At 39.6% G+C, this 27191-nt stretch overlaps 1 protein-coding gene and 1 non-coding gene across 5 annotated transcripts; both read right to left on the reverse strand.

The window, feature by feature from the left end:
• Positions 1-3209: 3209 nt before the first annotated feature.
• Positions 3210-5709, reverse strand: LOC135166526 (uncharacterized). 4 transcript variants are annotated; one of them, XR_010299694.1, is made up of 5 exons: positions 5412-5709; positions 5123-5291; positions 4344-4606; positions 4035-4159; positions 3773-3788 (listed from the first exon to the last, which is right to left on the reverse strand). XR_010299694.1 is itself a non-coding variant. In XM_064128833.1 (4 exons), exons 1-4 carry the CDS (start codon positions 5480-5482, stop codon positions 3782-3784), a joined length of 510 nt encoding a protein of 169 aa, XP_063984903.1. In that variant the 5' UTR covers positions 5483-5709; the 3' UTR covers positions 3210-3781. The 4 variants fall into 4 exon arrangements, 3 of the variants coding, with proteins under 3 accessions (XP_063984903.1, XP_063984901.1, XP_063984904.1); XM_064128833.1 differs by lacking the exon at positions 4035-4159 and having other exon boundaries at positions 3210-3788; XM_064128831.1 differs by lacking the exon at positions 3773-3788 and having other exon boundaries at positions 3821-4159.
• Positions 5710-25309: 19600 nt separating this feature from the next.
• On the reverse strand, positions 25310-25381 carry Trnap-ugg (transfer RNA proline (anticodon UGG)). Its single transcript has one exon. It is a non-coding gene; the product is annotated as a tRNA-Pro (tRNA).
• Positions 25382-27191: the final 1810 nt, after the last annotated feature.

The following is a 27191-nucleotide window of genomic DNA, read 5'->3' on the forward strand; positions in this document are numbered from 1 at the left end:
ATGGCAGCTATTGCGTCACAAATGCCATTGGGCTGATTCTACATTTATGTATTCTATTATGCTGCAACCCGTCCAAACGATTCAAGCGTGTTCCTTCCCAATGTTATTGCTGGGTTGGAGATTTTACCATAACAATGAAACAAGAAACGGTGGTCATTGTTACATCGGAAAATATGCTTTTCGACTGAAAAGAATAATGAAGATGAAAAAAAAGATTTTAATGTCTCGCTTCAACGCTATTATGAGAAAAATTATCAATTTTTCATCTTGTGAAAGAATTGAGAAACATTCAGAGTGAGACTCTTTTCGAATGCATCAAAGTGACATGACACCTTGGAAAACCTCTAGGGAATTTTGTTATCAATGTTGATTGTGTCAACCGGACGGTCGAGCGCATCTCGAGCCAACGGATTATTAATTTCAGGCCGTTGTCTTATTAATTATGCAATACAAGACAGTCATCTTAACATGAGAAATGCAAATGCGTGACATCACGAGGTAGTGACGACTGTCACAAATTGCCAAAGCAATACGATTGTTATTTCCCCAGTACTTGTCGCCGGGAATGTTCCCTGATTTTTTATTCCCCGGATATTCCCAATGTCAACATTTTGAAATATATACACCCCACCCCCTCACCAATCTCCCTAACAACGAATATTATCGAACTTTCAATCAAAACTTGGAACCAAACTTTCCAATATCCCCAGCAAGATTATTCATTAATCCCCCATAATCGATGAAGAGAAAATTACAGTTGAAAGTTTCAGGTTAGTCTCCTTGTAATACTTTCATAGTCCATTTTATCCCGAAAGACAGTCCTACGAACTTTGTCCACCAACCACCGAATGAGCTCCTTAAATCCGCTCGAATTACTTCAATAACCTAAAGGAGCCTTCAACCAATAGATGTATTATTCCCAATTCATCTGAAAAAGTGCTAGAGTAAAAAGGGTGGAAAGATGGCGTGAATGATGAGGGGTGGGCCATTCGATTTTCCTATCATCAATTGTCAACTTGAAACTGCCGTAACTAATTTATACTTGAAAAAGGCACTTTGCAAAATTTAACGATTAAATTTCCTCCCAGGTTAAATTTATCTTCATAGCGTTTCTACGACTGTACTTCTAACTGTTCTGTGATCGTTCCCCATTAAAGCATTTCAACAATTAATTCATCTTTACCCATCCCGCCCCCCTCCCGCAGCCCCGTGGCCGCTCTTAACCAAGTATCGCTGTCTCACTCTATCCCCCTCAGCCATTCTCTCTTTCGCAGTACGTAATTAACGATGCCATCCATAAATTGGAATTTATTCCAGTATACGGGTGGGAAAGGGGTGGAGGGGTTTTGTTCACGTATAACCACAAAAACCGCAGTTTCAACAAATTTCATGTCTTTTTCACAGTTTAATTAAAATTATGAGAATGAGTCTGTTCGAGGTCAGAGAGGATGGAGATGTGACCAGGTAAAATGAGTGCTATTGATGTTGAGGGGATGAAATTAGACATTAAAAAAAATTCCTGGTGGAATTGAATGAAATTGTACGAAATTTCAAATTAATTTCTACGACATTTTAGTGAGAAATAAAATTTTCTCATCTCGCAGCACTTCTCGATGACTCGTCAATATTTATCGACATATTTAAATTGAGAATGTCTTTATCATGGGGAGATAACGCATGCATAACCCAGGACTCTTGCATTAGTATTTTTCCTTGAGGTTATGGAAATGACCTCGAGAAACTCCCATAAAGTAATTTACGTTTAAAGCAATAAAAATTAATATTGAATTTAAATTAAGTTGAATTCACTCAGTATTTTTTTTTTATCATTTTCTCGCGGCTGTTCATATTTCCAGAGGAAGTAGACAAAATATTCATACGACAAAACTTGTTCCATATTTATTCATAAGCTCCACACTTTTGATGACAGTACAACGGGTTGTCTCCCGGCTGTATTGCAAGTATATCTGTAGCTGTACGTGGAAGCTTTGCATTTTCACAATTTATTTTCCAGATGCAGTTTTACGTGTTGAAAAGAGTCGGGTAAACTGTCTGAGCATTTCCCAGAGTCCAGCGAGGCCATTTAAAACTCCCTCCCCTGTCTTCCCACTCTTCAATTCTACAGTCGTTAGGTTGAATTTTTTTTTTCATCTCTTCAGCTTTTGTGAAGTTTCTGGCGACATCTTAGTTTCGCCATTTGCATTTTTACTGGGATTTCAAAGTGGAAATAAGTCCATGAACGGGGGAAGTGAATAACTGGCTAGTTTTTTTTTCAAAGCTCTGGGGGAATCCCCGGGAAGCTACGGCGCCGATTTTTGAGGTGACAGAGAAATTATCGGGCTCAAAATTCAAGTCAATTAATCGATGTATTGAGATGTCAGAGAGTTTATTGAATTATTCAAAGGGAGATATTTCAAATATCACGCATTGTTCGATCCATTACACGTGAAGATGAAAAGGCGGGAATTTTAAACGAGTCGTAACGCCATTACCAGCTCTGAGATATCGAGAGTAAATTTTTTTATCGATACCCGTAAGAAAATAATGGAGTTTGATCCAAATTGAGTCTAACAGAGAAGTTGGGATATTTTTATCGTCACGAGATCGTCCGCGCGTGCTACGCACGCGCCATCTTTTCCAAATCATAAGAATTGAAAACTCTAGAAAATGAATGCTCTTATTCTATCTTCGAAGTTAAAATTAAAACTCATGGAAAAAGACAATTGGGAAAATCTTAATATATTTCGATTGCTCTAAGATTGCATATACTATACAGTGCGAGGCAGCATACGGTATACAGAATCGAGAACATTTCCGCAAATTCGAGATTTAGCTATAATAGCGACAGCAATCAGTCAAGTCAGGAAGAGGGCGTTCTTAGTCTCATAATAATCTAATCTAATAATTAAAGATTTTCTAATTATTTGTGAACATCAAATTATGCGATTGAGATTATTTATTCCCTTCACATAACCAAGAACAGCGCTGCTTGCGAATTTTTTTTCGTGAGTAGTAGTGCAGGAGACATTGTTGCCGCACCAAGGTGTATACCTGCGACTTACAACCGTAGGGAAGGTTCAAACTGAATGTCTGCAAAAAAATCGCGTTTTAAATTTTTATTAATGAAACCATTAACTCCAAATCTATGCCACTTGCGTTCAATAAACATTTACAGGAGTGGGACGGATTTTGAAATGAAAACAAAAATAATGTTCCAACAATTATAATTGACATTACAACATATGTTAAGAAATATGAACAAACATTAACATGAATACATCCTTTGTATCACTTATCTGTGATTCCGGAGAGCTTTATCTACTTTAATCATAAAATTAATTAGTCTTCAGTTTTCTCTGTTATATATAAAAAATACAAATGTTTAGTAATACTTTTTCTTCAAAAACAGGGCCATATATTGAAATAAATTCTGAATAAATACTAATGTTCATGAATAGATTATTATAATTCCATCTGTTTTGGTTGTTAAAGCTAAATGAGTATTAACCTTACTGCTATGAAGTTGGCAGTCTTTAAAAGTAAAAAATCAGATTCTTAAAGAGCTCAAGCTTGTCAATGTTTCATTTTTGTGTAAAAAAATAACAGTATTAAACTTGTTATAGAATTAAATTTTTGCGTAAAAAAATAACAGTGTTAAACTTGTTATAGAACTCAATTTTTGTGTGAAAAAATAACAGTCTAGAACTTGTTATAGAAAAAATTTTCAATTTTGCAATTGAACTTCCAGAGTAAATAGCACGTCATTAAAGCTATTCAGCTTTCAGTTTCTGAAACAAAAAAGATTATCTGTTCTTAATAACTGTTTAATGAATGATTCAATGCATTTTCATTTATATTTCCATAGAAAATTTTTTTTATTAATGTTCTAATGAAAATATTATACTGAATTCTGCTTGAAACTAAGCCAACATTAGATGAAAATATTGCAATATTCTCTTGCATTGAAGGGAGAATAGTGAAAAATTAAAAGTAATTAAATTTGGATAACCATAACCATTAATAAAAAAAAGTACCTTATTCGCGACGTCCATCGCCTCTCCAGATGCAGATTCAGCTGCCCCTCGTTTGAGAATGAGAGGAGGTGCTTCGACAGCATCATCCAACTCATCTTCATTGAGGGCTACATCCTCAGTCAGGACTGCAATGTCATCCATGCTGTTAATATTCAGAACAAAACCATCCCCACGACAATCAACTCGACCTTTAATGGTCATTTTGATTCCCTCGATCAAATCTTCTCTCGGGATGTATGTTACCACGTGAATGGTCATGCGATGGACCCTTGTGCAAAACATGCCAGATCCATAACTCGAACCACTTACCGTGGTAATGCTTCTGAATGGCTCTTTGAGCCATCCAGTGATCTGGACTGGCCCGCGAGCAGCACAAACGTTCTCCATCTCAATTTTTTATATGAGATGACCTTCGACCTTCCATTGTCAGCTCCATTCGTAATGTTAAATGTGCCAAAGATGTCGAAAGTGCTCCTACGTGCAAATTGAAATTCTTTGTCGCTCACAGTGTCCGTTGATCGCCGATACTGTGGATTGGCCGCTTTAATAATCCCTCCAGTGATTTTTATTATCTAAAAAGTAAAATTTCAAATTTTTCATATATTCTCATAGATATTCATTCAGATATTCGCATAGATATTCATATAGATATTCATTTTGTTTCCAAAACAGAAAACTGACCTAGAAAACTGAACTGGGCATTTATGTTATTTATTCGTTGATATTTTTTTTCCCTCAAGGTTCCCTACAAATAAATAACGTACGTTCTTACGTTCATTTGTTTGCAACGAACCTATCGGGAAATATTCGATAATTTCGGAGCTCTTGTGGTATTATATGCGATAATTTTTTCATAATTCTGCCGGTAGGCTATATATAAAAAAAACAAACGATAACTTAACCAAATAAACCTCTCTTCATTTCATGGCACAATTCTCTTTGCCGAAATTTGGATAGGAAAAATAATCTCCTGAATACCACTCGATCTTCAACATTATCGAGTATTTCCCTCTAGGTTCCCTACCACTCTTGTGGTATTATATGTGACAATTTCACTTTTTTTCTTTTTGAATGGAAATCACCTGTACCTGATACATCTTGATCTCATCCTTGTATTTGAGAGCATCATCCCCCGAGCAAAGTATGCGAACCCTTCTGCCATCATTGTTATTTAAAATGCACTTGTAAATCCACTTAGATGGAGACTTTGGCAACTCTCTCAGGTCTTCAATGCTGTCGACGTAGCCGATGATTTTCCTAAGAAAAAAAAATGAAATTACTCTCCGAACACGTGTCAATGATAGGTTATGATGATTGAATGCATAATAAATTTTTGAAATATGTTCATTTTTTTAAAATAATAATAGGAATACTTACATGAGTGTAGCTGCAACATTGAAATGATCAATGGCTCTGTTGGTCGTATATTTAATAGGTGGAGATGTCATGATGTTTCACGATTATAAATTATCTCCTTTTTATAATAGGATAAAAACACTCAAACACGTTGCCAAATGTGATGGTTTTTACCGGTTCATTTGTTCCAGCCCAATGTGCGACTAATATAATCGACAGATGTCGCTTCGGTTTCTGTCTTACGCTTACGCATTTTCGAGATATTTCTTCGAGAAATATCGATATCGATCTGTACACGGGTCTCCTTTTTATAATAGGATAACGAATGAGTGGAATCGAGTGAACAGTCGAATGGATTACTTTCCTCGTTCGTTTAACTTTAATGGTACTCCGGGGCTCGGGCAAGATGGCTGATTTGCCTGGAAATATCTTCGGCAAGGAGTTCAGAAGGGGGTTATAGTTGGGTTGCAGGACTAGAGGGAGGGGTGGCAAGTCGATGGGGTGGGAGGATGAGGAGGAGTTGGTCTGGGAGTTGCGAGTCAATCGATATCGTCAGTAATTTTCCTTGAGCGCGTGCTGTGGAGTGAAGTGAGGACTGAGAAAAATCACGTTTAGATTGATCCTAAGGTGAAAAGTCGACGAGTCAGGGGAAAATTGAAGAGAAAAAAACTTTGAATGAATTTGCTCAGTAGAGAAATAAACAATACAAGTCAGATCGTTCGTGATTATGCAAATCCTGGAGACAAATCGCCCGTGAAAAATACTGATGTAAATTATCTCGAGTGGAATGAATCACAATTTTCTGTTAAAATATTCACATCAAAAATTCTCATGCACCGGCATTTTCTCCCCGTGGAATTTTCATATCATTCCAGCCCTGGGAAAAATATAAATCAAAGATGTGATTACATATTTCCCTGCGGACTTCAGAAGAAAAAAAAACACAAGAGCGAAACACGTATAGCCGAGGAGTTACATAACAATTATCCAGTGGAAACTAAACCGTGGTAGATTGAGTTGGAAAAAGCACACTGTCAAGACCTCAATGAGGTCGATGGTGGAAAAAAAGGGAGAGGAAAAGAATTATGATGAAAAAGGACATGCTATGATTGAGGTAAAGATATATGAGATATATGAGACTGCGGTTGAAGCGGAGGTGCGGCTCTAAGGTCACGCAGTTTTGCGTGCAAAGGGGGAGGGATTGTTGAAAAAAAATTTATGGAAAAAAAACCAGGGAGGTGTCACTGTTACGGTGACCCATTTATAACTATCGCATAACGTGAATTCGGGCGTTCTCACGTGACAGTGTGGATTGCGTAAAGTACTCGATACACTTCATTACCTCTGGACAAATGATGAGGAATTTTCTTAGATACCGCTATCAGCTAAATCCACATATTTCACTTCATTCGCTGAGATCAATTCTGTGCTGGGTATTAATGTGCGTGCATACCTGCGGTGAGGGTGACCATTCATTCTCACGAAGATAATTTTCATAGCCAGCGCGGAATGACGTGATATGACAATGATTCCAAACGACTGTGCAGTGAATATTGATAGGGTTTATGTATATTAATTGAAACATCCTTGAAACTGGTGATAATTTTTTTAAAATACCACTGTTCAGCTGTGAATACGAACTATAACCAGCGTAAAATCGCATCTACGCACTTGTGAATCCAACGAAATGCAATTGACTTGATTGAATTAACTGCTTGCTTCAAGGATTTCAATAAAATGCATGACTTCAGGCATTAGGTGCGCTATTACAGCTATGATTTCATCCGTGACGGTATTCTGTGATCATCAAGCGTGAGACAAACATTCATTTCACCCTGAAATCGTGATAAAAACTTTGGCAATACAACATTTTAATTATAACAATTTGGAAAATGAAGTCGAGTCGTTCGTTACCTGCTGCTACTGCTGTCCCCAACTTGTATCCACTAATTCCTTCATATTTATCACTGTGCTGTCATCCAGATTAACTCACACACCTGAAACTTTGCTCACCTTTTTATTAAATAACCCCACAATGAGGGAGCCAACTTGGCCAGGTAAAAAGCAAATTTCAGGCGTAAGAGTATCATCATGGTCCTTCATTTTAAAGAAATCCTGTGAATGAAATAAAAAAACCTCACCTATTCTTTCCATTCTTTCATTCGAATGAAAAAGATGGTCGTGAATAGCACTTGAAGAAGAAAAGACCAGTTTAAGGATTTGGAGTTGGTGAAGGGGAAAAGTCAATAATACAGAGGCCGTTGTTTCAGCGGATCGACCAATTGTCTCATTCCCCTCGAACGAATCAGTGGCCATTAGCAGAAAATGTTGGATGAAAGAGGGTAAAAATGAAGAAAAGGAATGGAAAAAAAAATTGGTCAAGTACCTCTGGGTCCAACATCAATAATTCTTCATACTCCACCGACTCCATCTTTCTTTTACTCACAATTCCTTATTTCTATCCTCTTGATTCATGTTACAGCTGACATTAAGTGTCACAAACACACCTGAAACTTTGCTCACCCAGAATTTTAAAATACACGGGTAGGAGCAAGGAGTCAGGCACGTTCGTGGCACTCAAAACATCATTCTTCTTTTTCTCTTGTGGTACCATAAGTGGATTATCCCTGACTTGTTGGATTTTCCTTCATTGTCATTTCTATGCTTCTTGACATGTCTTAGCTACCAAATTTGACGTTAAAAAAGTATGGTGCATCAATCTTATTTTCTCCAGTCATTCTGTGTTGAAAAATTCATTACTCATGGGAATCGAGAGTGAGAAGCCCTGGGCAATGTCCAATTTGCAAACGGCAGAGCCAACATTACAAAGAAACCCGTTAAATAACAATGATGTCTTTGAACGTGTACTTGAAGAACTCAACGTCTGCACTAAAATTCCCGAGACGATCTCTCCGTCGTCTTCTTTGTACACATTCAAAGCATCTATTCACGAGCAATAAATAACAAATGATGATTCTCAAACAGCTTATTGGATAGATTCAACAACTTTCTATAAATATATGAATATATATTACAAAGGCACTGGTAAATAACTTGGATAAAGGTATTTCACTGACTGAAGAAGGCCGTAGTTTCACAACTCCAATTAGGAGTTTGGTACTAACGATAAGTATGGTTTAAGGCGACAATGGTAAAGGCACCTTTTGATGCTTTTGACGACCTCCACTCTCAAACAGTTTCTGCTTCTCCTTCATTCCCAGCAGTAGCAGCTACCTCCTTGAGCCCTACAAACTCAAAAACCCACCCAATGTATATAACACCCGCCTGATCTCGATTCAACCGGTGCTAGTCGTTCCGTCAAGGCGGATTATCCTTCTTCATCGCCGTTCTCTCGCTCTGTCTTGTACGAGGGCTTCCTCCAGCATTGCATCTCGACAGAAACAAACGATGGGAAAAGCTCTTGAGTAAAAAAGGATCTGTAAAAAAAATGAGGCTACTTTTCCGCATTATCCCGACTTTTTTACAATGGAAATTCCACTTGGGTTTACCTTTGATGTGATTCCCGAGTGGAGAAGTCATTGAGAGATCATGGAAATCCCATACAATTTCATGGTTTTTGTATTTCATTGCAGTCGCCGTTAAATCCACCGGAGGTATCCTCAGATACCTCGAGAGGGCAACTTGGCGACAGTCAAGTCCTACCAAAAGCTTCGAATTCATCTTCTGTCAGGACTAACCCAAGAATGATCATGTCGACATTGTTGGAATGACCTAACCACGTTAAACCACAGCCATCAAAACTTCCCAGTCTTATCGTCAAACTCACTAGTATCCAAAACTCTCAAACTAACTGAGTAACAGTCTAGTTTGACATGACGAGAAATATTTTATCGATAATGGTAAAACAAGACGATTCCCTCCACCTCATATTCCACCCAAAAGGAGCAGTTTGATGAACCTCTCCGAACACTTTCCTCCCGAAGATATTGCTGCGAGAGTACCTTGGCAACAATCAAATCCCACCAAAACCATCCAATTCATCTCTTGTCAAGACTAACCCAAGAATAATCATGTCGACATTGTTGAAATGACCTAACCACGTTAAACCACAGCCATCAAAACTTCCCGGTCTTATCCCCAAACTCAGTTGAATCAAAAACTCTTAACTAACTGAGTAACAGTCTACTACGACAGCGAAAGCTGCTTCATCGATTATGAAACCACAATTTCCCTTTTGAACCACAATCCAGTTCATCTTCCTCACCAACAACCAAATGCTTTACTTTTAGTTTTGGCTTTTGCCAGTCAGGGCCCTCAAGAGAGACGAAGGGCAAAGTTGGCTTTCCCATGCCAAATGCCAGAGGAGCGAGTGAGAAGGATGGAGAGAAAGAGTTATTCCTTCTTTTCTTTGACCAGCGTGGAGGGCAACGTTGGAGATGTCAGTGACCGGAGCATGACCCCGAGAGTCGTTGCACCACTGCCTTGACTCCTTCCCTCCTACGCCTCATGTTTTTACATCGTTACTGTATACATCACAGACTCCTTCAAACACAACCTGAAATAAAAAGAAAAATCAGTTAAAATCACGTGTCAGATAAGTATACTGTGTGTGAATGAATAGAACAAAGCTTCTCATTATAAAATTTTCAAGCTGCACCGAGGGGATAATCAATCTAAGGGGAGAATAATTTCTCGATTAACCTAGAAACTAATCCAACCCAAAGCGGCCTCGCCATCAAAACGAATCGGAAATTACTTGGCCAAGATAATTCTCCAGCATATATATATATATATATTTTTTTCACGACCACTGACCTCATCCGAAATTCAACAGATGAGAAATGTTTTCTCTCCGAAAAAAAAATCAGATAAAAAAAAAAGAGCCAACGAATTCGTCTCCTTTGTCCTGTCTGATATGGATCATTTAGTCTAACACGTGCTGGAGGTATCCGGAAGGCTAAAACGAGACACAAAAAGGATCGAGTGAAAGAGAAGAGTGAACGAGGGGGGAAGCAGAAGAAAAGGAACGAAAAAAAAAATGGGAATTGAGTGAAGGGGGACAACTCGCGGAATGCAGAAGTGTAGTCGCCAAAAGGGGGAGTTTATAGCCGTATGTGTGTTAGGTGGGAGGTTACGTCAGAGGAGGGACTCAATTTAAATGCCCGGCATTGCTGAAATTGGTTCGAGTTGACCTGCGACCCAAAACCCAGGGGCAACCGGTTATACATCCATCTCTCTTTCTCTCTCTCTCTCTCTATCACCTCTCGCGCTACAGTTGTCCCTTTGTACGTTTAACGGTTCAGGTCAAACTAGCATCATTTCCCTGTCTCTCTCCCTCTCGTTTAACCCTACTCCAATGTATCTTTACCTTGCTCACTGTACCCCGGAGCCTATGGTGTTGTTGGATTTTGTAATTTCACGTGACTAAGTCAATTTTACCGTATAAATACCTTCTGCCGTAATATGATAGTTGCGCCCTCCGGTTAAACTGGAAATCCAGTGCTAATTTGTTCGGGCGATTTGTTGAATTTCCGTCTTCAATTGAATGAGAAGTATTTCCATTCTGGGATTGGAAACTACTTCGGCCAATATTGACCTACAAAATTACCTTCTTCATTTCATAAATTACCTGAGAACACAAAAATTCCACCGCTGAACTAGCCATGATTATTAGAAAAAAACATAAGAAATGAAAGATTTCTCGTCGCATACTTGGGACTTCCTTTGTCCATTAGAAATAACGTGTAGGTGTTGGTGATGAAAAAAAAAAATTCTACGCAAACGAGAGAAAGTGTCAGGGGAACAAAGAAAAATTCCCGTATGAAGAACAGGTTATAGGTACTTCTCTTATATACAACAGCAAAACGGGTTCTTCTGCGTGACGCACGCGACAAAGGAGACGATCCCGTTTCGCGCACGCGCTCCACACACACACACATACACATAAATAAACCAATATCAGTTTGTGAATCCCCTCGATATGACGGAGAAATTCATGGACTGTTGCGTGACCAGTCAAATTGCCAGATTTATATATTCATTTGTTATTAACGATTGATCAATGTGACTTTGAGTGGACAGGGTAGGACGTCGACGTATTATGACGCCGGGAAGAGAAAGGGGGAGGGGTATAGCCAAATGAATGGCTAATTAATACATCATGGCCAGGGGGAGGCGTTGCCGGAAACCGGTTGCTCGCGTGCCCTCTTGTTTTTTTCCCCGTCTCCCTCCTCCTCCTCCTCCACCCCTCTCCAGAGCCACATGGTTGTACACATTTTTTCCGTCTTTAATGTACAGAATTATCATCTTTTCCCATGAGCTTGTTAACGTGAGTTTACGACATCGCGTGAGCCATTACGGAGTAGCCCATTTAATTTCAATTAAGGAAATTTTTGTCACGATCCGGATAAAAGTGAAAATATTCAAGAAAATGAGAAATTGAATTTTTCAAGATATCTCGGAATAATCAATACGTGTTGTGGTGCGTTGTTGGTCATTTGGTAGTACCAGTGATGGAATTTGAATTGGTATTGGTTTCGCAATTGTAAGTTTGAGTTTAACGGAATTTATTCCGAGATAAGTACAAGTAGTTCCCTCACAATAGGCTATGGCCGAAGGGCCTTGAGCTGCACAATAGGCCATCGCCCGAGGGCCTTCACCCAATGACGATTGTATTTTTGATAATGTTATTCAACGTAAGTGGGAATTAATCTAGTCTATTCGCCGATTCCGGCTTCATATTGTCAGTTGTTAATTCCATTCACTCGTTTATTAATAGTTTTATTTTTCTTGACTGAATGCTCATGTCAAAATATTTATCGAGTTCAAAGGCTGCGCCGATAATTGTAGTAGAATTTACGTGTGTAATTGTGGAATGTAATGGGAATACTGGGTATGCAGTAATTCAAATCCCGGGTATGAGTGAAATCACGTGAGAATGAACAAGTGAGAAATGAGTGGGAAAAATGAACAATGGATTTCTCAAGGAAAATGGAAAAATAGGAGAGAATTCACCTGACGATGTGAAGACAGTTGCATATAAATTATGTGACATAATCCTACATTCATTGTCACGTCACTCTGTCGGCGATTTTTAGGTTACGGTGATTATTCCAATGGACGGCCATTTTCTTGTTGCACAGACAAAGGAGAAAATGGGAGAGGGTTTGGATAAACAGACGCACGTGACATCCGTTTCATCACATTTTTTTTTTCCTCCTTCTCTCACTATCCAGATGTATTATATTTCAGATTATAACAGTGTTGAGTGACACAATACCCTCGAAATGAAAGCCACAAGTCATTTGGACTCAGTGGTTTTGGTCTTAGATTCTATTCAAGCATTTTTTTTTCCGGGGTTTTGGAACATGGAGGAGTTGAGAAGTGAGCTTGAGGCTCCTTTGTGCTCCAGGGAAGTGAGGAGAGGGGATCAAAGTGGGGCCAGACATACTTCCGGGATGGGGCGAGGCGTCAAAACCTTGAACAGAACAGCAAAGCCCATCGACCATCCCCACGGCATCAAAGACACTTCACTTGTGAATGGATATTTGAAGATATTTTTAATCCTCTTTCATCATTACCACGGGTTTTAAGCCGTAGCATTACCCTCCGGCATTGCGACTAAATTCCATGACTATTTTTATTATTTCCTTAGGTAAAAATCTACGATTAATAGCCCATCATCAATTCTCCCCCCTCCCTTCCGCAGTCATTACCACCAGCGATATAAAATTAATTCAGAGGTTGTATTCAGTTTCACTGATTTTTTGAATGAAGGAATTCCAAGGATTGTACAGATGAGACGGCATTTCGTTTGCAAAGTATGCAATTAAAATAATTTCGTTGCCTCAACGAATTTTCCACGGTGAGGTTATGCAGAGAGGCGGAGAAACAGCTAACGGACCAACTTTCTTCCTCTCTCTGTCTCCCTATCATTCTCTTTCACTCTATTTCGTAGTTTGAAACAGCAATCAACTGGCGTGTCTCTACTCTGTGTTTTTCCTGGTCTTTCACGTTGCTTTAGCCAAAGTATTTCTTCCACGGTTGTACTCAGTTGGTCCCTTTGTTCTCGGTTTGTGCCTTTTTGATCAAAGTTACGGTAAATCGGAATGCTCCTCTCATCACGACGATTTCATTTGTATAATGGTATTGGGAAAAGTTTCGTCTATTTGTACCGGAGATTTTGGTTTCACTGAATCGCATTCACAATTACTGTCATTACTCCCTGAAGATGATGATTAAGTGGTGCTTGGAAGTAACGCTAGGGCACCATCAGACTCTCCCTCTCATAATCGACGTTGTCAACCTATTATTCATGAATTCCAATCGCACGAACTATCAAACTGTCCGGTACTATTAGTCTCACCAAGATGTAACACTTACACATAACAAGGGCCACTCCCTAGCTATATCGATCACCCACTCAATTTCCTATTTCCACAATATGTTTTCCGTGTGTCGTTTTTTTTTTCTTCACCATCTCTTTGTTCACGAGATACATTTATGCAGTGTAATAGTCCTAGCCCGGGCCCTTTTGTTCGATCGTGGAGGGAGTACTGATTGGTGTTGGTGATCAGCCGTCACGAATTGGAAACTGTCCCGAAAATAATACATCACACGAGCTGGACCAGATTTTGGGGGGAGTGAAAAAAAAAAAAGCCTGACCGAGGGTGGCTGAATGGCGTTGAAGATAGGAATACAGAGTGAGAGTACGTGAATTCGATTTATCCGAATTTTCCGTGGATAGTGAAAACCACTGGTGGTACTTCCAACATTCAGGGTGAGTAGGAGTGAGAGGTGGAGAAGCAGTTGTTGGGCTTCATAAAGCCCATACCCGATGATGAAACTCGATAACCTCTATTATGGCAGAAGTGGGAGCGGTTTCAAGTAATTAATACCGATTGTACCGCGGTGGTGTCACCTGATGCAGATCCAGGGAGTGATTTCATGTTGATTAACTTTGGAATGAAAAAAATTGGAAACTGGTTTCAGGATGAAAATTGTTACTTAATATTTTATCCCTTTCCTTCTTTATGGGAATTTTAATTCGAATCACCAGGAATTAATTTCTCAAAGGTCCTCGTGCGAAAAGGACTCCATGTTATATGAAAAAATTTGAAATACATTAAAAAATGTCTCCTGACTAGTACAACCTAATTCTTTCCCCAGGAAGACTCAATCTATAGTTCGGCCGAAGCAACAGGACCACTGGAGGACGCGATCAATCCATAATCTTTCCTCTTTCCCCTGTCTGCTGTGAATCCACTTTGTAATCGATTGAGAATATTCTCATGCGAACTCGAAAAGTTCTCCACGTCTCCCTACAGTAATTCAACCAGAACCTTCAAAAATCTGTCGACATATCCTCACCCTCGTCAAGCCTTCGCCGAACGGGCCAGCACACCAGATTCATCCGCCAGTTCGTCCCCTCTCCATTCGCCATCCCTATATGTTGATCCTGAACGTGACCTGACTTTCATCGCCCTCACAAAAATAAAAATACCCAACGAAAAGAAAACAAATAATTTCATTCTTTTTCTTTTCGTAACGCATCGGTTATTCCATCCACGAATCGCTTTTCCTTATCTACCTGAAAAGCTTATTCTAGCTTTCGTCTGTTACCGAGTCTCTGATATTGAAAAAATATACATCGTAGAGGAGTGGCTGAGGTGGAAAGGGCTGGGTAGACTCAGCTTCTCCTGGGGAATGAAAACCACCGAGGGCAGTACTCCGGGGTTTTACATGAGTACAAGTTTCCATGTAATCGTCTTCCTTTGCATACTCAGTGGTATATTGATATTTTAAACAGGTTTTTAAATTTTTTCATTTATATTCAACGGTCAGAGATCGAGGTAGATCATGTTTACCGGCGCCCGGTTTTCTCGCGGTTAATTTTGCACTATTTTCTGTACTGACTCTGTTGAAAGTGCTGGTGTGACTGGTTGATGTGTCAAAAGCGAGGAAATTCTAGCGCTGAATTAAAATAGAGATGGACACATCTGCCATAAATATTTTTCCCTCTCTCAATATCTAAATTCAGTGAAAAATTTCCGAGCTGATCTAGAATTTTCATTCTCATTTTAATCAACCTAGGAAAGTCTGAATCTCATCTTTCATATCCTGGAATTACTGTGAGCCATTTCAAAAATCCACCACAACCTCCTCTACCTAAAGAGGATTAATCTCCAACCTCTCTTCCACACTAAAAAATTCTGCATTACCAGAGCCACCAGCAACTGACAAAGATTAATAAACAGAGGCCATCGCCCACGGTAATGACAGACAGGGAAAAAAAAAATCTCCAGAAAGTAATCAGTCGTAAGCAGTGGAGTTTCCACGGTAAACCACAAAACGATTCCAGACCTCTTTCAGCTTCTTGGTTTATCCCAAGTGGGTCATAAGGATGTGGAGGGAACCATAAGACCCTGGCGTCATTCTCCAGGATATACATACAAGACTTTCTGGTCTGAAGTGGCAGAGCGAGTGGGGAGTGGGAGGGAGAGAGAGGGGGGGGGGCAAAGAACCTCTTCAAACCAACATTATGCACAAAATTCATGTGTACAGTCCTCCAGTTGAATGTCTGTGTGGTCCATAAGCATTCAGTGTGGAAGACATCGTTTGGTGTGAGCCAACGAGGCCAACGTCGTAAAATCCCATGGAATAGGGCACCCCACTGGTGTTTCAAACCAAGATGAACATCGTATATCAATGTTTTCAAAATCTCTCTGGTCTCCTCCAGTGGAGGAATTGCAGACGATTGTTTGCTTTCGTCATTTCCATCTTCTTTTATCGTCATCGGCTATTGGATGGTGAAGTTGGATTAACTATTATTCTTCCCGTTCTGCTGGGTGATAAACAAGTTGTGCCAACAGCTCTTACGTGAATTTGGATGCTGTCCACCATTGAGCATCAGACGGAGAATTGCCGAGGATTCACGAGGAGTTGCCAATCACTTGTTTAATGGCTCAATCTATCCTCGGTGGGTGAAAAATTGGGGCTATTTGTGGGGGCAGATTCTTCAGAATTGGCCGGCTGTTACGGAGGTAAGTGGTAGGTGTGAATTATGTTGATGGAGGTCGGTTGAGGGCGTTGATTAGCCCCCGCTCAAGGTGTTTTTCGTGAGAATGAACTTGCGGTTAAAATTTAAAATGCACTTGAATTTTTGAAAGCCTCGTCATCAAAAATCTGCGGGCCATCAATGGAGTATGACAAAGGTGTCCTTCACCCCGGTAAAGCGGCAAAAAGTAACCGATATGCTCGATTTTTCCGCGGCTATGGTGAATGTTGTGTAATTGCTTGCCAGGTCGACAAAAAAGAGTGAAAAAAATACTGGGGACTGAGAATAGACGGGAGGAGTGGGAGTGGAGAGGGGGCTTGAGCTGCAGCGTGTCCGATCCGGACGGTCGAATTCCCCGGTGCGATTTTCGTGACGGTGTGGTGGGTATCGACGCGGGCCATGAAAGCCCGTGGGAATCACCACGGGAGTGGGACACTGGCCAGGAAAGGGAATAATGAAAATAACACGGGAGAAAAAAAAAAATTGGGAGAGCAGAACTGACGCTCACCATGACGTGTTCATTCGAACGGGATACAACCTGACAATTTTTTTAACCCCGCAGCATACCCAGTGATGAAAAATTATATTTCATTGATGGAGGGGACACTTTTTTGCAATTTCCGATGTACATGGGTTGAAAAAAAATTGTTTTTTACCCTTTTTCCGGAAACTGAGACTTGAAAAATATTGCCAATGGTATTTGCGCGCGTGCCACTACGAAGGAATTTAATGGACTCCTGGTGAAGTGAAATATTTCTGCGAGAACTGCTCAGGAATCCCCACGAATTGCACATGTGATATTTTTCTAGAAAATTTTATCTCCAATTTTTTTTCATGTACCTAATCCAAAATATCTCGTGCCACTCACCAGGGCCATTCCTCCGCTGTAAGAAAAATGATCCATCAAAAAACGGTAAAATCTACGATCGATTTCCCGACCATCAACCCTCCATCACCATTCGCCGAAGCCTCCCCCTAAAACCGTCCTAAAAATATAATTCATTTTCCCATCTACGAAAAAAAAACAAAAATGTTATCACTCACCCGTTGATTCCCGCTCCGCTCCTCTTTCTCCCCTGAAACAAAGAGGATAAAAAATTGAAAAAGCTTTCTAAATTCAGAACAAAAGTGGCCTGGGCCGAATGAAAAAAAAAAAACCTGAGAGAAGTGGCGAAATGAAAAAGTCCGAGTGGCAAGAAGCATCATGAAAAATCTCCAGCAGTGGAGCGTCCTAATTCCGTCGGTCTGATATAGCCTAAAAAAATGAATGAAAAAAAAAACGCGAGAGAGACAGGAAAAAGAGGTTTTCATCGCAGGCCGGGTCTGCAGGGCTCGTGGGAATTGAGGCTTTTTTTTTATCGGTCACGGAGACACTAGCCAGGGTTTCCCCCTCAGGCCAAAAACTCATTCCAGGGTTTTCGGTTATACCAGGGTATCCAGTAACCGACAACGTTACCGTGGAGGTCTGGAAACCTCTGTCCAAGGGGGAAGAGCGCACCCTTCACTCCTCCACCCTTTCCGCTTTTTTCCTCTACTCGAAACCACCAAAACTACCTCTCCCTTGCACTCCTTCTTTTGACACCCGAGGAACTCTACACTTGCACGGTAAAAAGCGAGCGGAGTGTTAGTTTCAGAGGGTGGGGTTGAAATGGCAAGGGTTACTTTTGCTACTTTGTCATTTAAATATTGTTCTTCTGCTGTGAGACAAGATTTCTGATGTCTGAGGTGTGCTGACCTGACACTAGGAATATTAATTCAATTGGTCAATTCTCTATTTAGAAATTAATTATTTCTAAAAGATTTTTTTCACTGTGTTAAGGATAAATTTTGAAAAGCTTCGAAAGATAAGAAACTAATTTGACTAATCACATTGCCTTCACTTCGGAGCAAACAATAGCTGAAGCTTCCGGAAAGCCTTAATCCGAAGTACTTAATCTCTTGGAAGGAAAATTAAAATAAATAAGTATTTCAGCGGCAGATTTTGTTGAGTTGAAGCACAATCGTTCAAAAATCAGGTAATTTCATCTCCTTTTCAATGAAAGAAATATCAACATCAAATGTGTAATTATCCATCACCCGCAATCCACCGAAAAATCCTCGAGTTGCAATCTCCAAGGAGCCATCTCCCAGCTGTCACTGTTCTCAGTACATCCAATTTCCTATCTCAAGACAGCGAATCCAAAAGGAGAAGAAGAGATTTTTTTCTAGTAAGAACAAACGGCTCTAATCGAGCCCCGGGGACGAGTTTTCGTGGTAGGATAACCAACCATCCCATCAAGATACGTAGAGGATCGTGTCCCATCGGAAGACTCCCGCCATGATAGCCCAACAAAACTCCTCTCCTTTTGGAGCTGTTTGGTTGCTTTCATATCTCTTTTCTCCCCCTTTGAAGGAAAAAAAAAAGCACGAGAGGATCGAGGAAATAGACTCCCTGTGGACATCGAGCCACGAGATTTGGATAACATTTGATATTTCACCCCTTTCACCAGCCGGAAGTACATTAGAACCGGATGTTGGCTCCATCTCTACGCTCTGTCCTTCGTCCGCCACTTTTATAGTTCATGTATCGTCTTCAACGCATTTACGGGCCGGAAGCTTTTACAGTCTTTTCTATTTCAGCGACACGTGATTAATCGATTTTTTACGAGAGGAGGCGAAGTCAATTGCGATCAATACAGACATCGGCAGTGGAATTTTTTCGGAATTTTTTATTTTGCTAAATAATTGTATCTCATAAAGAACGTTTTTATTCCTAAGCGTACAATCAAGAATTTCATTCAGCAATATCTTCCGCTGTCCAACTATCGAACAATTCCAACCCTCTTGTATCAGACACTGATTCGACTAGAGTTTTCAACGGAATAATCGAAACTTCAAGGATCGTTCTCAACGTCTCCATCGAAACGATTTTCCATTTCGATGAAATGCCTCTTTTGTACCCTACGACCATGAATCCCATACTTATATCTTAATACTCTTTCCATACTCCTCCACCTCCACCTCCTCACCCTCTCCACCACCCCCCTTTCAGACCATTATACTCTCACCCAAATCCCATGCACCATTTTTTTTCCGCACTCTGATGTTATAGATATATTTTTCAGTGCCCGGCACTTTTGCCATTCGAAGATGGCCGACTAAACTTATTGTTAAGGGGGTGGGGGATGAGGGTGATTATCTCACCCCTTTCACTGCCTCGAAGATATCGTCGAGGAAGCTCTACCAATGCGTTTCTTCTTCTTGTTGTTCACTCAACGATTTTTTTTTTCTTTTCCGAAGTCATAAGAAGGCATCCCACCCCTCCCACCCCCTTTTTTGTCGCCTAACCTCTTCAGATAAGAAATGAATTGTATTCGCCATTCAACGATTTTCGCGGAGCAATCGCTAATGAGAGTTATAGAGCCGGGAATGAGGTAGAATTTTTCAATGACCGGGATTCACGGTGGGTAGGGGGGTAGGTGGAGGTAATTAGGCGGTCACGGGGGTAGAGGGGGGAATTTCTCGACGATTTAAATTTTATGCGGAAAGAAATATTCATTAAAATTTTGCGGGCGGTCGAATATTTAATACACGTCTACTCATCACGATTTTTTAATCCATAAAAAATCATATTTTAGAGATTTATTTATACAGTCTATATCTCCTCGGGAAAAAATATAAAGTTCCTTGAAAATGTCCCCCACACCAGCAAATTCAATTTAAAATCCCTCGCTTCATTTTTTCCATTTCAACACCCGCAATTTTCACAACTTAAATCCCTCAAAAATTGAATGTATTTTATTATTACATGAAGTTATAAAAAACATTATTGATATTTGGGAGACTATTCGAAGAGGGGTCGAGGCCCATTTTCACACCAGTACCTCTCGGGAAAAGATATTCGATTGGTCTCAAGGGGGCGGTGAGGGTGCGCCAGTAGTATCCGAGGGGGGTAGAGAGAGAGGGGAGGTTGAAAATTCAGTTTCGTATGTTCGCCCGTGGGCGCTTGAAATTCAAATATAGAAGTTCTCTGCCTCTCTCATTCCATCGTCGTTTCATCCCCCCTCCCCCCCCCCCCCAACAACTCCACCATCCCTGGGCGGGTTACATCTACGCACGGGTGATTCTCGAGTGCTGTCAATGAAAATAAAATTGGCCAAACTCATTTTTTTATGGTTTAATGAAAAAAGAATTTCTATCCAGATTCATGCCTGTTTTTTTAGATTTATTCTGAGGGGAAGTGGAAAAGAGGGAGGAAGCCCCGGGCAATATTTTTTGGCTGACGGGACGAGAGGCAGTCATTTGTGTTATTGGTTATTTTATTCATTGGATTGGGGAGTTACGTGTGCAGATGAATTTTTCAAAATAAACAACACTTTGTTTATCGGAGTGGGAGTATGAGTGCAAAATAAACCGGGGTATCGCATAAATGAGACATTTTTATTGTGACAAAAATTTTTGTTTGAATGAAATAATGAAAATTCCGGAAAAATCACTCAGTGTCATTCGTGAAAAATACTTCTGGGGGATTGCAAATGCCCCGTCAAATACTTCGACGAAGTGAGAATAAGAACTGACGTAACCCAGTCGAAGTTTTTGATGCTTGACAAAACTCAGAGACCTGGGTAGAGTTGAAATGGATTATTTTTAGCCGCTTACGGCTTCTGTGCTGGTCTTGCTGAATCCATTCGAGTTCTGCAAGATTGGCTTGGAATACGGTTGAAAAGGCAATCGTTCGTGTGTTCTCGCGATTCAACATCATTGGAGAAATTTCCAATTCTAAACGCCGGATTTATTTGTCGATTATACATCTCGATTTCAAACAATATCGCAGATGCTTTTAACGTCGTCTATGTCGTCTTGAAGGGCTCAACAAGATCAGGCCCTGGCATCACCTCGTTTTTTCAAAGTAGAATCATCTCTGGAGTCTGACCACCAGAGAGTCCTCAGGAATTGCAAGATGATTAATGAAAGACAACAAACCTCTCGTGTTGTTTAACCGATTGACATCCATTCCCCTCTCGTAGGATATTTATTCCAGATAAATCATCTGAATTCCGGTAATCCAAGCTACACCAGATAGGAAATTATCTTTCACGTGAATGGCATGGATTTAGTCCGTGAATATCATGCCGATCGATCCCTAAAAATTGCCCATTGGACGACCGGATTCTTTGTTAACCTCCAGGCGATACAGAGAGGCTTTACGAGGGTCTGGAGCCCTACCAATAGGTGTCGGAGTAGCTGAGTCTCGAGTGGCTGGTAATCCCACTGGCCGTCGAGTCGAGGATCAAGAGGGGAAAATGTTACTTCGTGCTCTACCCCGAGATCAAGCGGGGGGGTCTTTATCGCTCTGTCTGTTCCCAATCTTGTTCCATAGACACGCTATACATGACTTCCAGTCTCCAATCCCCCACTGCACGTGCAATATAAAATAAAATCAAAAAAAAAAAATGAAAAAAAATTCCGTGGGAAAATTTTTTTTCCACTGGCATTTTCTTATTCCATTGAAAAATCTTAAAATGGAAAATTGGACGTTCATAGCTAGTTTAATGCTCTACTGTTTATTCCTTCATGTCGTAATTCAATAGTTCCCTTCGTTTGCACGACAGTTTTATGGCTCACCGTGAACAGTTAAATGTTTATTTTCAGTGTCACCTGGGGAGTGACTGGGTTACGGTAACGAGAGAATGAACGAGTTTTATGCAGTTAAATGTGTAAGACGAATCCAAGGGGAATTTTTTTTTTCATTTATTTATTTATTTCCTTCAAAAGTGAGAGGTGGTGTAACGGTTTCGAGTTGGAGTGAGTGGGAGGTGGATGACAGAGCAGGAAGTGATCCTTTTGAGATGAAAATCACGGGAATGAGAAGTTGTGAGTCAGCGGACGCATGCGGAGATGTCTGGTCGGATGAAAAATTATATTGGATTGTTTTGATTATTTTTTTTTACGTATAGTGGGTAGAAAACATTCGGTTGTTAACGGGATACCTCAATTGTCATGCAATAAATATAAAAAGAATGGCTTTTCAATTTTGTTTTTTATTTTTAAATTTATTTCATTGGCTTTTTCTCAATGAGGGGGTTAATTTATTGTTGTTGAATGATGTATGGAATAAGTCAACTTTTAAGATTATGGAGATATTCAAGATAGGTTTCTTAAGATGGGATATTTAGAAGAGATTTCATAAAATAACCATTTGAATGCGCGTGGGGAATTTATCTGTCAGAATGACTATTTTAACGTGGGGGTACATTCTCTTTCCCCTTCGCACGGAAACAATATTTTCCAATTGGTATTGAAGCCATTGCAATTCTCAAAATAATAAATTTCGTGTTATCAACCACAAAGAACCAATTTCCATATGACGAAGGAACAATATCGAAATAGTACTTCAATATCCCGATATGAGCATCATTTCTCAGGAATTCAGCCCCAGTCATGGCGTATAAATTCATACGGAGCTTTTTTTTTTTCATCTAGCATTTGGTAGCTTTATTGGCTCCTCATGTCGTGGAAAGGTGCGTTTAATGGCCCGTCACGTGTAGAGGTGAAATCATTCGATACAAGTCTCTACTCTGTGCTTCTTGAAGGGTGATCCCCTCACATATTTTCCCTCCACATACTGGGGGATTTTCTCTTATTTATGATCTCCGCGTTATACTCCCACCAACCAGGGATAACGGTATATTTTTTCCAGGGTTTTCGCCTCACTTTTTTCCGCAGGATTTTTTTTTGTTTATTTTATTTTTTTGCCGGGAGGATCCCACTGGGGCTCCACTGAAAGCCGAACACCTTCTTTTTGGGGAGGTCTGATAGTAACCGAGATATTCATCTTGATTTTTTAAATAAGGGCCTTTGAATTCTCATCTATCGCGATTGACGATTCTTAAAATTTTCCAAGTATTAAAAAATGCACTCGACGACTAAAAAACAATTTCTAATGCACCAAAAATATTTTTACTATCGAAAATATCTGCACGACGTGCAATACAAGAGCGATATCCCACGTATTTTACTGGAGGGACTTAAGGATAAAATCCTTTTAGAGCGATAAAAAATACATAAGATTAGGGATATTTATAAAAGTTGTACATAAAACGGAACATAAATTGCTTAAATCCCCGTAGCCTACATTCAAACTCTTAAAAGACGAATAACTGCATTAAAAATCATATTTATATACTATTTATGCTGATAAAGAATGCAGTATGTCACGCTAAGTGCGGCCAGCAGTATCAATGACTCAAGTAATTCAACTGCACTTTAAATATATAAAATAAATATAATAATTGAAATTTTTTAAATTCATCTCATCCCCTCGTGTTTCAATGAATCATCAACTGAATTTTACTGTGATGAAATGTTTGCTAATCCAGAGCAAACAGATACGATGTCTGGTATTAATTAAAATGCAACATGCCCCATGGTTAACGTACCTAACACTACTCAAGTGCCTTACAATTACATGTGAGGATGTTGGATTACGCCAGTGCCAGAGATTACGCAATCTTTCGCATCGCTCGATATATCTTGGTCTTCTGGAATTTAATGCCTCACCCACGCGGCATAAAATTAATACTACGCATATTTATCGCGATGGTTTCCTCATGTCAATGTGTGTTCCATTGAGAACGAGGAAAAAATAGACATCCATTCATTCTCTTTGTCTCGGAGTTTTTTTTATTACATTCAGTTTTCTTTCATGAAGACTTTAAAACCGGAAAACGATTGGACTTTGATGAATATCACTACACGAAGAGGCTTCGCCATTTGTTTAAATAATTGCGAATTTGATCATTACCAATGGCTCAGGTTACACGACAAACTGGCAGTAAAAACCTCCCGGAAATACTTGATCAACAATTGAGTGTTTCGAAAAAAATCATCAACAAAAAGAAACGACTCATCGCCAATGAGAGGGCAGAGTAATAAAATTCCCGGCTACTGTTGTCGTTAATATCGTGGGAATAATTAAAATGCATGAGCCAGCAGATGGAAGGAAAACTGGGAGTGACAAAAATAATAAAGTCACTTAACCCTTTCCATCCGCCAGAAAAATAAATCAAATTTTTTTTCTTTCAAATCAATGAAGAGCATTTGTTCGAGTCTGACCGGCGATTAAAAATAAAAAGTTCAATAAAAAATAGAAAGAGTTAGCGACTGCTGGTGACGCGGCGTTAGTGGATCACAGGAAGGTCCATAAAAAAAATGAGGGCTTTGAGAAAGACGTGAGCTTTTATTTCCAATGGAAGTGAGGAACTGGCTTTAAATCCAATTAAAATATCCCCGGGTTGCCATGCACGGTGCCACCAGGACGACAACCTTTCTCACTCCATTCTAATCTACAGTCGTGATAAAATTCAACATTCAGCCACTTGACTAAAACGTAAGTAAAAGAAAAAAAAAATGAAATTGACATTTTTCCAGAATTTATTGTTTTTAAATCCCATTCAGTTGTCATTATAATACATTACCATTGTTAACCGCGGAATAATAATCGAAAAGAATAATTAAAATCGCAGTTTAATCAAATGCTAATGAAATAACGGCAGTTTCCGAGCGCCCGAAAATATTAATATTGAATAAAATTTAATATGCAGATTAATAACAATATGGGAGAGCGGTTGAATAGAACTCCGGACACTGTGGGATTATATATTAATAATATAAGCCCCCACCCATTGGCCGCTATGGCGACACGCAATGAATTTGCGGACGATATCAGGGGAATTCCCAGTGTGTGGGGTCAGCAATGGATTTTCGGTGAGTGTGTGCTGATTTTTTTGTTCATCCATTGTGTGTGTGAGTATCAATAATCTACGATGGATGTACGCTGCCTTCTACTCATTGCAATCATCGTTACTGTATTTTTAAATGATTAATTACTGAATCTTTAAAATAGTTGGGCGAAAAAAAAAATGGGCTCAACCGGGATTTGAACCCGGGACCTCTCGCACCCAAAGCGAGAATCATACCCCTAGACCATTGAGCCGCTTCGATAAATTCATTCGAACTTTCTCATAGTATGATTATTCTTCTTGGCCCACTTCACTACATGAAAAGTGAAGGGATAACATTTTTTTTTTATTTTCCCCATCAGCCAAGTCATGGCACTTCATGAAAACTAACACGCGGCGACCTTTCCCCCCATAGGGCGACCAATCTAGGGTTCAATGCCATGGAGACACAATAAAATACATTCGTGATTCAATTCCAACAGTTCCTTTAGCGAAAAATTGAAGGAGAAGTTGAACTTTCAAACTTTGGAGATCAAAACGGATCAACATCGCATAAAAAATATTAATAAAATTTAACCAATTAAAATACTTTCATTCGGTAGCAAAAAATTGATTCTCCTCAATCATAAAATAGCAATAACTTTGCCAAGTGAATCGTAACAATGCAAACTTTCAATACGAAACGCCTCCGATTTTTGTGTCATATTTTTATCTCCTCCTTAGATATAAAATGAAAGTAAAAATAAAATTTCAAAGTCACATAAAATGGAATTATGGTTTATGTAATAAAAGAAACTCCATCACTTATTTTAGTACGTAACCTCTATGCTCAGCTCCTCCATAAATAGAACGCCTCAAACATCTACAAAAGCTTTAGTGGTAAAAGAGTGAACGGGGGAGTTGTGGGGGGGTGGGTTACAAAGGATCGTCACTAGTCCCACTGAAATATATACGTATGCAGAACAAAGGAAATCATTGAAAGCAAATGCTTGTAACAGAAAAAGTCACAACAATTTTTGTTGTTCTCAGTTGGAACTAAACGAATGAAATAAACCGTCTCTGGAAATGAGAAAAAAACCGCTCTTTTCTATTTCTCCCGTGAAAATTATGACGAAATATGCCACATAATTTTTTTTTGTATTTTATTTTCAATCCCGTCATTGTGGCTCGTCAAACAGTGCGAGTAACTAACACACGTGTTATGTATTTTAACCTCGAATGGTGCCGGATGTGCGCGCATGGCCTGCCCGGAACAAAGGAATCGTTTTAGGTTATTTCTTGGAAGAAACTTTTTTTTCAATTTGCCGGGGAAAAAAAAACTCGAAATGGGGTAATTTGCAGTGTTAGTGGCACTTAGAGGACTTTCACCAATTTTTTTTTTGGTCTAGTGATTGATGAATGACGGTTCATTCTTACGACGTTTTTTGAATCACCGGCGGGAGGGGAACGGAAATGACGCGATAAGTAGTGAAAAAAAGTTCTCTAATTCTTAAGGAGAACAAAAAGTTCATTTACAGGATGGCACTACTGAAGATACAAAAGATTTTTATTTCTATGGTGACTCGGGGCGCGATGATATTTTTTCCTTCCGTATGGATGTCATTAAAACCTCGAATTATATGATAGTAAAAATTACGGAACGATTCCCGTCGTTTCCGGTTTTTTTTTATAGAAATCATCTAGAGGATTCACTGACTTCTCAGGTTCACCACCGAAACACATTACGAAGTTCATATTAAGCCAATATAAACCCCTTCCTCCCAAACGATTCCATTACAAAAAGCGAAAGCTCGCTCCGGACCTCTCCAAAACTTCAAAAATTCCAATTTGCAATCAGATTTTCATTTTCCGCTCCAATCACCCCAGCAAAATCGTCTTCCCCTCCTGACCCCTCAAAATTTTTGATGATTGAATTTTTAGTTTGATGGTTTTTATTATTTCTACTGTCCTCAACAACAAAAATGCCACTGGTGGTTTATACGGTCACCTCACCGTTGAATTGGTAAACCGATATCCAACGAGAAAATAACCGGGGATAAATTGGTAGGAGAGATCGTGGTGTAG

Source organism: Diachasmimorpha longicaudata, chromosome 10 (genome assembly GCF_034640455.1).
Source record: "Diachasmimorpha longicaudata isolate KC_UGA_2023 chromosome 10, iyDiaLong2, whole genome shotgun sequence".
Classification (NCBI taxonomy): Eukaryota; Metazoa; Arthropoda; class Insecta; order Hymenoptera; family Braconidae; genus Diachasmimorpha; species Diachasmimorpha longicaudata.